The sequence below is a fragment of the Panthera tigris genome, chromosome A1 (assembly GCF_018350195.1).
Source record: "Panthera tigris isolate Pti1 chromosome A1, P.tigris_Pti1_mat1.1, whole genome shotgun sequence".
Taxonomy (NCBI): Eukaryota; Metazoa; Chordata; class Mammalia; order Carnivora; family Felidae; genus Panthera; species Panthera tigris.
The window spans coordinates 69497999-69512128 of record NC_056660.1 but is presented as its reverse complement, the minus strand read 5'-3'; the positions used below and the strand labels follow the sequence as shown (position 1 = coordinate 69512128).

The 14130-nt window shown below is 43.8% G+C and overlaps 1 protein-coding gene across 15 annotated transcripts in view; it reads left to right on the top strand.

Moving 5' to 3' along the window:
• Window positions 1–14130, top strand: part of DOCK9 (dedicator of cytokinesis 9) — a 332962-nt gene that overhangs the window by 199644 nt on the left and 119188 nt on the right. For all 15 annotated transcript variants that reach the window (XR_006215038.1, XR_006215044.1, XR_006215032.1 and 12 more), the window contains exons 22-29: window positions 523–609; window positions 969–1058; window positions 2446–2561; window positions 2834–2903; window positions 3716–3841; window positions 4587–4658; window positions 13250–13396; window positions 13804–13887. Coding sequence is in view for 12 of the 15 variants with exons in the window: in XM_042979621.1 (XP_042835555.1) it covers window positions 523–609; window positions 969–1058; window positions 2446–2561; window positions 2834–2903; window positions 3716–3841; window positions 4587–4658; window positions 13250–13396; window positions 13804–13887 (792 nt within the window). In the remaining 3 variants the exon portion in view is untranslated. The remainder of the gene's footprint in view (window positions 1–522; window positions 610–968; window positions 1059–2445; window positions 2562–2833; window positions 2904–3715; window positions 3842–4586; window positions 4659–13249; window positions 13397–13803; window positions 13888–14130) is intronic.

Sequence of the window (14130 nt, the reverse complement as noted above, 5' to 3'; positions counted from 1 at the left end):
GTGCCAAATTTGGGTCCATGTTATGGACAAATGGTTACAATATTCCAAAATCAGGAGAAATCCTATACCACTCAGTTATAATTCCTAATCTGAATGTAAGAAAAAATGGAGGAGTCAGAAATCAAAGTAAGCACACACACAGTATTGACCCTTTACCCATGTAGGACTTCATACTGTCCCATTTGCTGGACAATCTTCTGCCATCACTGTCAGGATCCTAAAATCCAGTTTGGTCAAGTCATTGGTGAAATAGGATTCTTTCCCTCTCAAACAGATAGTAACTCATACAACTGCAACTAAAAGGTAACTTAGAAAATCCAGTGAGGAGAGCTTTGTACCTGGGGGAAGAGAGTGGGCAGAAACTAGTACTGCTTGCATTCTTGCAGTGAGCCAGCCGTAGCTGTTGAGTCACTGACGCTGTTTGGGCCTGTGACACCTCACCAGTCCTCTCGGTGAACATGGTGTTTGAAGCCAAGAGCACTCATCTGTTGGGATGTTTTTTTTCCCTTCCATATTTTCTAGCATTATGGTCCAGAAATTAAATGGGTAGACGGAAGCAAGCCACTGCTGAAAGTTTCAACTCATCTGGTTTCTACCGTGTATACTCAGGTACGGGCTGTTCCATTAGCATTAGTTAGCAATGATTGCTCAGTGAACGAATTTGCATGATCTTTTCAGCAAAAAAACAAACAAAAAAAAATCCTAATTGATATGTTATACGTACATATAAGGCGCTCATATGTACTGACATAAATGAATAGTACAAGTAACGTTTCTCAACTATTTCCTCTTTTGTTGGAGGTTCTTGGAAATCTTTTAAAAATTTTTATCTCTTTTGATGTTTTCATTTTTATATGATCAGTTTCTTAGTCTAAATAAAACATGCATGCTGTAAGAAGCAGGTACTCCTATTTCCACAACATTATGCTAATAGGCCTTCTTTCTTTCTCTTCTTTTTTTTCTCCCAGGATCAGCATTTACATAATTTTTTCCAGTACTGTCAGAAAACCGAATCTGGAGCCCAGGCCTTAGGGAGTGAACTTGTAAAATACCTTAAGGTATCAGATGGCTTTCTTAGTAACCCCTTTTTAATGAGATTGGAGTAGGTTGGGTTTTCCTTTTGCTGGTGAGGGTCGTTCTTACCTCTCGGGAACCTTATAAGGATGCTCTTAGCTGGATACTCTCGCTTCTCTGTGGTTTTAGATGGTGGCAAGAAGCGGCCTCATAAATAGGACAACTCCAGAGTGCTGTACGTCAACTCTACTGAAATTAAAATTAAGAATTTAATTAGAAAGAAAAGAAGACGAAAAAGAAAAGAAATAGGACAACTGCTCTGCCTCCATCTTTGTCCCACATGTACTGTTTTTAGGCCCAACCCAAAATACATTGTTCTCTGCCTACAAAATCACACACATACGCAGGCCCTGTCCTCTGAGTGCTCACTGGGTGCAGGGCACAGGGACAAGCACATAAGAAGGAGGGACTTCAGTCCTGCCATTAAGGCATTTCGAGCTCACTGTAGGAGATAACATAACTGTGGCGAATGGTGCTAGGTGGGCAAAAAACAAAACAGAACAGAACAGAAAAGAGTGCATGTGACCATCCTCAGTGTTGTGCAGGCTCCCTGTATCATGAAACAGTGATACCAAGGTGGCGTTTCTCTAGGGGAGTTTTATCCAGAATGTGGTTCAAGGGGAACATTTTAAAAAAGGAGAGTAGTTCAAAGAGCACCCGAGGCGTGGGGACAAAATACCAGACATTTGAGAAATGGAATACGAGTTTGTTTGATTTCAGCAAGGAAAATGGAATGGGGACTTCTAAAGTCACTGCTTTGCCAAGTGTCCTTTCTGGTACCTCATGGAGAGCCGTGTGACTTTAGGAAGAGACTTTGTGTCGGTTTTCTATTGCTGCTGTAACGAATGCTACAGATTTGGTGGCTTCCAATAGCACAAATTTATTTTCTTACACCTCCATAGGCTGAGTTCCTTTCTGGAAACTCTGGGGGTGAATCTGTTTCCTTGCCCTTTCCCAGCTTCTGAAGGCTGTCCTCATTCCTTTGCTTGTAATCCCTTCCTCCATCTCAAAGTCAACTGTTTTACACCTCTGGCCATTCTTTCCTTAGGCACGTCTCCCCTGACCCTCCCCTTCTGCCTCCCTCTTCTGATTATGAAGACCTTTGTGGTGACTTCATGCCCACCTGGATAATCCAGAAGAGTCCCCCCATCTTATGGCCAGCCGATTAGCAGCCCGAATTCCCTTTTGCCCTGTAACATCGTCACAGGTTCTGGGAATTAGGATGTGAACATCTTTGTCCCTTATTCTGCCCGCCACAGGTTCCCATTGTTTTAGATATACTTCTTCCATTCTTATTTGGAACTGGGTGGAAATTTGTTGGGGTTGGTCTACTTTTGAGAAGAAAACACAAGTGCCATTCCTTGTCTGTAGAGCTTGCATGCAATGGAAGGCCACGTGATGATCGCCTTCTTGCCCACCATCCTGAACCAGCTATTCCGCGTCCTCACCAGAGCGACCCAGGAGGAAGTTGCTGTCAACGTGACACGGTAAGAGAGGCGGAGAGGTGGATACCTTCTCCCCTTTCAGTCTGTCCTCATCTGGAGCACGGTCGTACATATCTGGGATGCTAGTATGTGTTGACCATTATAGTTAAGAAATTTCTTTTGATCCCATGTAGAGGGACCCCATCTAATTCCTCGTTTCCTTGTTTCCTGTGGTGCCAGTAGCATCATCATTGTTCTACTACTACTGTGTAATAATGAAATGTTTTCATTTTCACATTACTATTCATTGCTTTATTCATTCCTGTGGTGTGTAGGGTCATTATTCATGTGGTTGCCCAGTGCCATGAGGAAGGATTGGAGAGCCACTTGAGGTCCTATGTTAAGGTATGTAAAATAAACTGTCCCAATCACTTCAATCTGTGGCTCTCCAATTTTCCTTCTAAGGACTCATTTAAAAAAAAAAATCTAGTTATTTGGGGGTGCAACTTAATACTTCTGCCTTCTCTTCTATACCTAAAGCCAGTGCTTGTACCTGGACGAGAGGAGGTCCAAAGAGGGGCAGCCATTCATTTATTTATTTAATTTTATTTTTTTCAACTACATTTCTCTTAATGGGTTTTGCAAATAATGATGATGTGGAATTTCAAAGAATTTTAAGTCGCTCTAGGAAGGCCTTTGGTATAGCCTGTTGTCATTTTTCTTTTTCCCAACTAAAATCTGCAGTAAAACTGCTTCTCCCGAGATGAGAAGGGTAGCTCTGTCTGCCATCAAATTAGATAACTACGTGGGATAGCAAGAGATGCCATGGGGCTGAGTAGCAGCAAGTTCTTTGTTCGTGTAACACAGTTCCGTAAACAAGCGGCAGTTACCCTTCGGAAAAGTTACACACACCTTCTGTTTAGTCTTAGACACCTCTGTAAATTATGGCTGTGGGATCAGTCCCCCAGGGTCAGGGGACACATTCCTCCAAGTCCTTGGGAGGTCGAGTCGTGGGCTGGAAGACCACTGACCTGAGCCAGGTGGTTCCCTAACTGATGGGTTCCCTGGGGGAACCCCTCCCACCTTCTGTTTCCACACCTTCCTCTCCCCGCTGCACTTGCACCTGGGTCCCTGACCGCCATCCCCCTGGGCCTCCCCTGCTTTCAGCCCACCTCCGATAACTGGGGCATTAAAGTATCTCTCCCTTTTCTTCAAAGTATGCGTACAAGGCTGAGCCGTACGTTGCTTCCGAATACAAGACAGTGCACGAAGAACTGACAAAAGCCATGACCACAATTCTCAAGCCTTCTGCCGACTTCCTCACCAGCAACAAACTACTTAAGGTATATCGAGGGGCCAGGGTGGCTCTGTAATATGGAAACTGATGAGAGAGAATCCAAAATGCCACAGCCAGGGGGTACCTGGGTGGCTCAGTGGGTTAAGCGTCCAACTTCTGCTAGGGTCATGATCTCACTGTTCATGAGTTTGAGCCCTGAATCTAGCTCTCTGCTGTCAGCACTAAGCCCCCTTTGGATTCTCTGACCCTCCTCAGCTTGCTTTCTCACAAAATGCCACAGCCAGATCAGTTCACCTTCCTGGTGTGCTTTTAGAGACCATCACCAACTCCTGAAAAGGGGTAAAGAGTTAGTTCTCAGGGACCAACTTTGCTGCGTATACTTGGGTTTCTGATGGAGCTGCAAAATATTACCATATTCAAAGTTCCATGGGCTCTTAAATTTTAAGAAGTCATTATATTCAAATGGGCAGAGGACACTGAGAGATTACAAAGGTGGCATCAGCAGGCGAGGCTCAGCAGAGAGGCGAGATCACAAATCTAATCCAGTGGTGCCTCTTTCTGGCTTGTACCGTGCTGAGCAGATGCACCCAGCTTCCCGGACACGCAAAAGCCAGAAAACAGCTGCCTGCCACTCACCTCTGGTCCCATAATAATTTATTTACCGAGAGGTTCAGCCCTGCTTTTGAGTTACACCTGTTTTGTGTCTGTAACATTGTCGGCCTAAGGGGGTAAACATCTTACCTTCTAAGTTGTTGTTTTTCTTACCAGCATCTTTTTTTGTTTTCTTTCAGTATTCATGGTTTTTCTTTGACGTTTTGATAAAATCCATGGCTCAGCATTTGATAGAGAACTCCAAAGTTAAGGTATGTCCTTTCGTATCGGGCCTTGTGTGGCGGCTCTTAAGGGAGTCTTTTCGTTGGGTTTGTGGCCAACGTTCATTAGCCCTTTCTGTGTGCCAGTTACAGTACTGTTCTAATGGCTTTCCAAGTGAGAAAGCGGTTTATTCCATGTGACAAAGCCATCAGGCTATAATAAAGTTCTACCCTTCATTTTATAGATGAAGATACTGAGGCCAGAGCGAGTTCCTTGCCCAAGGCCACGCTGCCAGCGAATGGAGGGGGTCAGGTTTTGAGACCAGTCTGCCTCCAAAGCTCACTCTCCTGAAGCATGTGTTAAAAAGTCCAAAGTCTTTTCCTTTGAATAGCTCAGAAATCTTCAAGTCTGTTGAAATGAGAGTAATAGTTTACACATTTATTTTAAATGTAATTACCCAGTCTTGAACATTGTACACCTTTCTCAGGGACTAAGCTGAGCGTGTCAGATGCATGTCCTCTAAGCATTGAATGGACTCTGAGATAACTCAGTCTCCCCCCACCAGCCCTTCTCGCTGAGGTGCCTGGGTGTGTGTGACACTCTGGGTCCCTACGTGTCCTCTCTGGACTGATGCCTGTCTGGGTGTGACCGGCTGTTTCTGGCTGTCTGAGGCTCATTGTAGATACATTTTTGTAAGATTCTAATAGGCAAACGCAGTGGCCAAGTCACCGAGTCCCTTTTGAGATGTGCATCCTCTTGGAGTTGCCATAACGACTCCGAATTCTCTCTGCATCGCAATTATGCAGAAGCAGGGCATTGAGCCCATTGAGCCCCATGGAGAGCAGGAGGCCCTGGGGCAGGGAGCTGGTGCCCAACTTTCTCTCACAGTGAATGAGGGGAGGAGAGGGGAACCACAGGGAGGGAGGGTGAAGTTCTAGGCCACCTGGACCAGGGATCTGGACTCTCAGAGAAAGCCTGGGGAAAGGCTGCTGGATTTTGTCAGGCAGAAGGTTGGCGGCTCAGCACCGAGAGCCACACTTTCCTCTAGTGGAGCAGGCACTAGTGCCTGACCAGGTGGTTTCCTTTTTATTTTTCCCTTTTTATTCCGGTTTTAGTGCCCAGGGAAATGCCAGATGGAAGTGGGCCCTGCTTTCCACAGAGTAATGCACAACTAAATCATGCCAGAATAGCCTGCCAAATAAAAACCTAGCAGATTGTCTGCTTGGCAGTATGCAGCTCAGTGTGTGTGCACGCACACACATGCACACACACATTCATGAATGCACACACATGCACTTTTGCATGCATGCACACACGCACACATGCATGCATGAATGCACACCCATGCACTTATGCATGCATGCACACACGCACGCATATGCACGCATCTGCATGCACACACGCATGCATGCACACACGCTCACATATGCACGCATGTGCATGCACACATGCATGCACTCATACACACATTCATGAATGCACACACATGCACTTATGCATGTATGTACGCACGCGCACACATGCACGCACACATGCTCACACATGCACGCATGTGCACACACATGCACACACATTCATGAATGCACACACATGCGCTTATGCATGCACACACATGCACACACGCATACACACACTTACACATACGTGCACTCACATATGCACGCATGTACACGCACGAGTGTGCACATGCTTACACATACCTGCACACACACGTGCATACACAGACACATGCACACACATGGGCCATTTGGATATAGTACTTTTCTGTTAAAAATGTTGTCATATGCAGGATAGGTTGTTGGCCTGTCTTAGTTTGCTTGGGCTTCCATAGCAAGTACCACAGCCTGGGTGGCTTTAACAATAGAAGTTTATTTCTGCACACTTCCAGAGGCTGGAAATCTGACATCAAGTGCACGTCTCCTCTTCTTGTAAGGACATCAGTCTTGTTGGTTAAGGCCCACTTTAATGACCTTATAGTAACTTAATTACCTCTTTAAAGACCCTATCTCCAAATACGGTCAAATTCTAAGAGATTGTGGGTTAGGATTTCAACATATGAATTTTGTTGTTGTTGTTGTTGTTGTTGTTGTTTTTAGAGAGAGAGAGAGGAGGAAGGGCAGAAAGACAGAGAAAGAGAGAGAGAGAGAGAGAGAGAGAGAGAGAGAGAGACAATCTTAAGCAGGCTCTATGCTCAGCACAGAATTGGGCACGGGGCTTTGTCTCATGACCTGAGCCAAAATCAAGAGTCAGATGCTTAACTGACTGAGCTACCCAGGTACCCCAACATACAAATTTTAGGGACACAATTCAGTCCATAACAAGGCCCCACTATATTTTTCATTATTTTTGGTTTCAAATAAATGTAATCACTTCAGAAAGATTGGTGGCTTGATTATATTTAAAAATAGAACTGATTTGTTCAGAAACTATTCATTGAGAGTCCTTATTTATATGGAGGCTCACAGGTTACAAAGTTAAATGTGGCATGGTTTGTGCCCTCACAAAGTTTAGGTGGGAAAGTGTCCGAATGGACTACAGGAGCGATTGACAAAGAGGTAATGTACACTTCTGAAACACCCACAGAAGCATAAGTACCCAATAACATCTCTTTCCAAGAACTGTGATAGAAAATTAATAGAGTAATTAAATGGCATGTGGTTTTTTCTCAAGGTGCCAAATTAAACCATAGAATCTCAGGGATGGTAGGGGTCTGAAAGCTGCCTCCTGGTCCAGCTCCTCCCATATGTCCCAGAGGTCGAGGTGGGGTATAGACCCGTGAGGTGCCCTGCCCAGGGTCACACAGCTGAGCAGAGCCAAGAACTCGTGCTCGAGTCAGAATCATCCTCTCCCAGATGTTCTGCTGTTTCCAGCCTTATAACCTGATTCTTCCAGCAACTCTGGGAAACAGTTTGTTTTTGGAACTCTTTAGAACAGACTGCTCAAATGCTACCATGCACAACCTTTTCTGTAAGTTAATTATATCTTGGTCCTAAAACAGTATTCAGAGAGTTTTTAGAAGTAGTTTGTTTAAAACTTGTTACCCAGCATAAAAAGAAACACTGGTATCCAAAAGGAGAAAGTTTAACCATAAGATAATTTACTATAAAAAGAGATTCAAAATACCTGCTTGCCACTTTGGAGAGTTTAACATTTCACTTTTCCTCTGACTTCTTCTGTGTCACCTGATCCATGCTGTTCCTTCCTTGAGTCGCACGTTATTGATCTAGGGACTTCTCACATATTTTGAAGGCTTTATTCATTTTGCTTCGTATCTTAGGAGTAATGAGTTTTATGTGTTTGAATTAGTTATTTTCATGTTTGTCTTTATTTATACTTTAAGAGTTGTATGCCCTAGTCCCTGATCCCAGTGTTCTGAATTTAGGGAACAATTTCATATTCACCGTGCCTGTGCCATTTGTGATTTCCAAAATCATAATCAAATTCCCTCAGAGTTTTTATACTTTTAGACTGATGATTATTAGTATAATCCAATGTGTTTATAATCCTGACCCTAATTTTTTTTGCCCCCATGGGTGAGTCTTTCTTAAAATGCCATGACCAGGCACACATTTGTGTAGTAGGGGTACATGGGCCACAGATCCATGTAAGAGCCAGGTAATGCTTTCCCTGGAGCTGAAAGTGCCCTACCCAAAGAATATTTAGCATCAATCAGCATTTAGAGGCATAGTCTATGTTGAGCTGCAGCCTTCAGTGTGCACTCTCGATGTTAACGGGGTCCTTCCATCTGGTGCATATTTACGTAGACGGATAAATTTGATGCTGGTAGCCTTGCTTCTAATGCTGCATTCTTGCTGAAGATGGAGGTGGCCCCGTGTGCCCACCTCCCCATCCCAGCCAGTGTCCGTAGGTGACACGTGCTTGGAATTGACAATTAGCAGTTTTCAAGGAGAATATAAAACAGACCTCATCAAGGCCCACTAAGGAGTTCCCAACTCTGAACCCCACTCTGCCTCTGTGCTCGACACATTTTAGGTGATTTCTTTTCTATCACTTATATTTAACAGCTATAATTTCAGCAGACTCTTTTTGAATTTCCTCTCCTCCCACATTGAATCAAGCCAAATTGCTAGCATTCCACAGGTGTACTTCAAGGAAGTTGGAAAATGTGGCATAGGATAGGATGAGTATATCACCTTAGTTAGGTGTTTAGCCTTCAGCCAGTTTTTTTCTGGCCTAATTGAGCAAGGAAAGAGTGTTTACTTGAAACGTAGGCAAAGAATGGGATGGTTCCTGTTTTAGATGGGCTGCCTGGACTTCCCCTCAACTATATTTGTAAACACTGTGAACACATGATGGCAGAATGTACAGAATGTCAGTATCCATACTTATGTACATGAGCACGTGTTTGGAATAGTTGTTTGCTGTGTACAGAGCACTGAGGAGGTCTGCAGGTGGTGTAGATGGTGCATCGTCAGCCTTGAAGTTGATGTACTCCTGGGAGAAAGAAGACATTCAGCCGGGAACCGTTAGAGCACAGGGAAGAAGGTGTATGTGTGAGCTCCAAAATGCTAGATCACTGTAGAGATAGAGGCTTCTCCTGGGCCTATTAGGATGCCACATTTAGGGAGAAGAGAATGAACATGAGGCAGAAGAAAGAGCTGATGCCCAGGTAAGGCCAGGAAAACGAAGTTTATTAGCTAATAGTCTTTTTTAGTACATCTCATTGAACCATAATGTAGCCTGTAGAAAAGAGTTCTCTAACCCCTAGGAAGTAGATGAACACAGTAAGGAGAAGAGAACCAAACATTTGAATACCGGTGTGACCCGCTTGTACATGAAGCAGTGATTTGGGCGGCAGCCACTGTCGGAGCCCAGACAGGACATGTAGGACGCGGTGGATCCCGTCGCTGGTGTCTGCAGACGTGGCTACTAGCAGTGGGGCTCACAGGGTCCTTCGCAGCACGGCCGAATGTGGCTCATCAAGAAGATCCCACTCAGGCTGGGGGCCGGGTGGCAGGAGCTGAGCAGCCAACAGGATGGCACAGAGGTGTCAGGCCCACAGCAGGGTTGGGAGGCACAGGACCCAGCATGTCTGCCGGAGGAGGCTGATCTGGTGTGGACAGCTCCTGGGCAGGCAGACCCCACACTGGCAGCAGGTGTCAGAGGAGCAGATGGGGGGTGGCTGGGCCGCTGGGGACGCTGCAGCAGCGTTGAGAGGAGATCCCACAGCAGGACAAGGTCAGGAGTTGGGGTTTTGTTTGGTCTAGAAGTCTCTTAGTGTCTCAGCGTCCTCTCATCCGAGCTGGCGCTTGAATACCCACCACCCTGGACAGCAGCCCATTATCCTAGATCATTTTCTTCCATTTCAGTGTAGAGTAATCTCTGTAAAAACATCTAATTGCTTTGGTCTTTATCACCTGTTGATGTGTCTTTCCTCACTGTTTTGTTGGCAAATTAGGACTCTTGACAATAGCTGTTTGTCACTGCAAGGAGAGCTCCATTTCAGTCTGCAGAGGCACTGAGTTGACCTCTTATCACCGAGCAGCATTGTTGGTTGGTTGGTATGTTAATCATCCACCATTCATCACCACATTTTCTTTCTTTTTCATAAAAACCTCTTATTGTAGAAATTTTTAAGTAAACATAAAAAGGGAAGAGAATAGTTTGCTGAATCTCATGTCTGAAGCTGTCACTCCCCTTCAACAGTTATATATCCACTTCCACACTTTTTTTAGAGTATTTTAAAAGCAATTACCAAATATTTTATCATTTATTTTTTTAATATTATTTATTTATTTTTGAGAGAGAATGAGCAGGGAAGGGACAGAGAGAGAGAGAGAGAGAGAGAGAGAGAGAGAGGACCCCAAGCAGGCTCCAAGCTGTCAGCGAGCAGCCCCACCTGGGGCTCCATCCCACGAACCATGAGATCATGACCTGAACTGAAATCAAGAGTCAGACGCTTAACCAACTGAGCCACCCAGTTGCCCCTATTTTATCATTTCATCTGTAAAAACTTGAATATGTTATCTCTAACTGATAAAGCCTTCAAAAAAGATGTAAGCACTGTACCATTATGACACTCAACAAAGTCAGCGACATTTCTTCATTATCATCTGACACCCTGTCTGTATTCACTTTTCCCCAGGTGTCTCTGAAATGTCATTTTACAGTTGGCTGGTCTGAGTCAGGATCTAAACATAGTCTGCACATTGCATGTGGTTGATATGTCTCTGAAGTCTCCTGGATTTTCAAACTGTTCCTTGTCATTTGTTTGCTTTTTAATGCAGTGTTTTTGTTGAAGAAAGTGGGCCATTTGTCCTGCAGAATTTCCCACACTATAACCTCACAGTGTTATGTGACATGGGCCTTTGTCCCCTGTGGTTCCTGTAAACTTGTAGTGATGTTGAGGCTCAATTCAATTTAGGTTCGATTTGCTCTTTAGCAAGGATACTTCATAATTGGTGCTACTGCATCACATGGGGGGGCATTCAGTGTCTGGTTGTCCCATTCTGAGTTTTGATAACAGTGACTAATAGGTTAAGAGGTGCCCATACATTATTGAGTTCCCTGTCCACTTTTAATTGTTTAAGCAGCCATTGACTGAGACGCGTTATGAAGGCCTCAGCGATTTCTTGAGAGACCTTTTTTCAGGAGTAGGCAGCTTGGGTGTCAGGCAGTCAGGCCTGGTGGCTCGAGTTGGCCTGGCTTGGAGTCCAGGAAGCTGATCATCTACTGAGGCTGACACCTCAGGATATAGAGTTATTGGCTGTACATATGGAAGAAAATCCCTTTGGAATTTCTAATTTTACTGTTCTGTTTTGGAAGGAAAGTAAACTTTAAATACTTACTATTATTACTTGATCCTTCCCTCACTGGATTCTTGAGTTTAAAGAAGTTTACAAAGATTGTCTTATTATTGGTTTGAGAATTAAGATTATTATAAAGCTATTGATATTTCAAAATTCACAATAGATTCTGGGATTTAATGCATAAAATAATGCGTGCTTTCATGTCAGAAATACCTAGATTTCTAGTTTTAGAAAATACTGTTTCTTTGGTTTGGCTGCTGCAGAAAACCACAAAATAATGGCTTAAGTAAGACAAAAGTTTCATTTTTCTCTTTTGGAAATTTATTAGCCAGTAGGCAGCTCTGAGAGTGGGGGAGATCGTCCCCCCAAGGTCGTTCAGGGACTCAAGCTCCTGTCCAATTATCCAGCCCAGGTGTTAACCTCATCTGCATGGTTGAAGCGCTGGCCCTCATTCCAGACAGTGGTAAAGAAGAAGACTTGGAAGGCAAGCAACCCCTTTTATGGACATGGCTGAGAAAGCACACAGTCTTTCTCTTACAGCCCATTGGCCAGAACTCAGTCACATGGCCCTTCTCTGGCCTCAAGTTAGGCTGGGAAATGTAGTCGCTAGCTGGGCAGCAGCATGCTGGAGGGGTTCCTCCATTAAGAGGGAGAAGGAAAGGAGGGATACTGGAGTTCAGGTAGTACTTACTGAGTCTCTCTAAGCTGAATTTTCTCATTTGTAAAATGGGGATGAAAATACACCCCAGTTGTGACTTTTAGAATCACACGCATGAGTGGATAAATGTCATGGAACATCTAATTCAGTCCCTTCACATTTCAGGCTCTTAGTAAATTGTTCCATTTATTGGGCACGTGGGTGGGGAACCAAAGCATCAAAGAGCGGAAAGAACACAGGCCTTGGACTCATGGTAGATCTGGGTTTGAATCTTTGTTACTTGTTAGTTGTGTGACTAAAGACTCATTTAGTCTTTAGACTAACCCTCATCTGTAAAATGAGGGTTAAAACTTACAAGAATTGAATGATAAAGCACATAAAAATATGTACTAGCGTGATGCCTGATGGGTAGAAGGTACACAGTCCGTGATAGGTAGTTGCTGAGATCTGTGTATAATTTTGTAGGTAAGCATTCCTGATGGGGAAGAATTGTTATGTAAAGTTATTTTGAAGAGGACTGTTTCTTTTTCTTTTTCAATATTTATTTATTATTTTGAGAGAGTGAGAGAGAATTCATGAATGTGCACACAAGCAGGGGAAGGGCAGAGAGAGAGGGAGAGAGAGAATCTCAAGCAGGCTCCTCACTGTCAGTACAGAGCCTGACTTGGAGCTCGATCTCTCGAATCATGAGATCATGACCTGAGCAGAAATCAAGGGTCAGATGCTTAACAGACTGAGCCACCCAGGTGCCCCTGAAAAGGACTGTTTCTAAGCAGAGTCAGCTGTTGACATGCAGTCTCTGATCTGTTTATTTTCAGTTTGAATACTTGAAGCTTAAACCTGAGCCATTATTTTCTAAAGAGATCTCTGAGAGGTATAGGTATTCGAGCCACCAAAAGTACTCAGTAAAAACGCAGCTCTGATGAGAATTTCTGGGAGTAGAGGCACATCTCCACATTTTTAGAAGTACCTCCAAGGGGATCTTCATCACCCCAAAGTTTAGGATCTCTAGTCTAATCCACAGTGCTTTATGAAGTATTAGAATACCTGTATACAGTATTTTGAGAGAAGAAAGAATAATTTCTCTTATCTAATTTTAGATAAAGAAGATTTGAGCTCTGGGTTTTTTAAAATGGACTCAGGAATGAGATTTTTTTTCCCCAGAGGGTTGCAACTTTAGAAATAATTAGTGTTTGGTCTAAATTCTTTTTAGTTATTGCGAAACCAGAGATTCCCCGCATCTTATCACCATGCTGTGGAAACTGTTGTGAATATGCTGACGCCACACATCACTCAGAAGTTTCGAGATAACCCAGAGGCATCTAAACATGCAAACCACAGTCTTGCTGTGTTCATCAAGGTGAGGGCAGAAGGGCACAGGGTGTCAAGTGGCTAAAATGTTCATTCTAGCAGTGACCAATATATGGTAGGTGCTCAGTAGATGTCAATGGTATGTTTTTATGCTAAAGGATAAACTTATTAACAGTAAATGCTGATTTCAACCCAACTTTTTTTTTTTTTTTTTAGAGAGAGTAACAGAGAGCAAGCAGGGGAGGGGCAGAGAGAGAGGGAGAGAGAGAGAGAATCCTAAGCAGGCTCCATGCTCAGCACAGAGCCCAGCTTGGGGCTCCGATCTCATGACCTGAGCTGAAATCAAGATTCAGATACTCAACCCACTGAGCCACCCAGGTGCCCCTCAACCCAACTTAAAAAAAAAAAAAAAGTTGGTGCCTAAATACTTACCTTTCTGGGATGTTTTCTCCACAGAGATGTTTCACCTTCATGGACAGGGGCTTCGTCTTTAAACAGATCAACAACTACATCAGCTGCTTTGCTCCTGGAGACCCGAAGGTAGCTTGTGTGTTACAGGCTGCTCTTACAGACATCCAGAAACCCACCTGTTTCTCTGGGCTCACATGACAATTTTCTTTCAGTCCCGCCAGAGGCACTATTGTCCCCTCTTTTGGAGTTACTATCTAGTACTAACTAGTACTTGTATTAATGTGTGGGGTGTTAGGAATACAGTAATTCTGAATATAAAATACATATACTTCTTGATTTTCTCATAAATATCCAAGATGACTTCTCCACTGC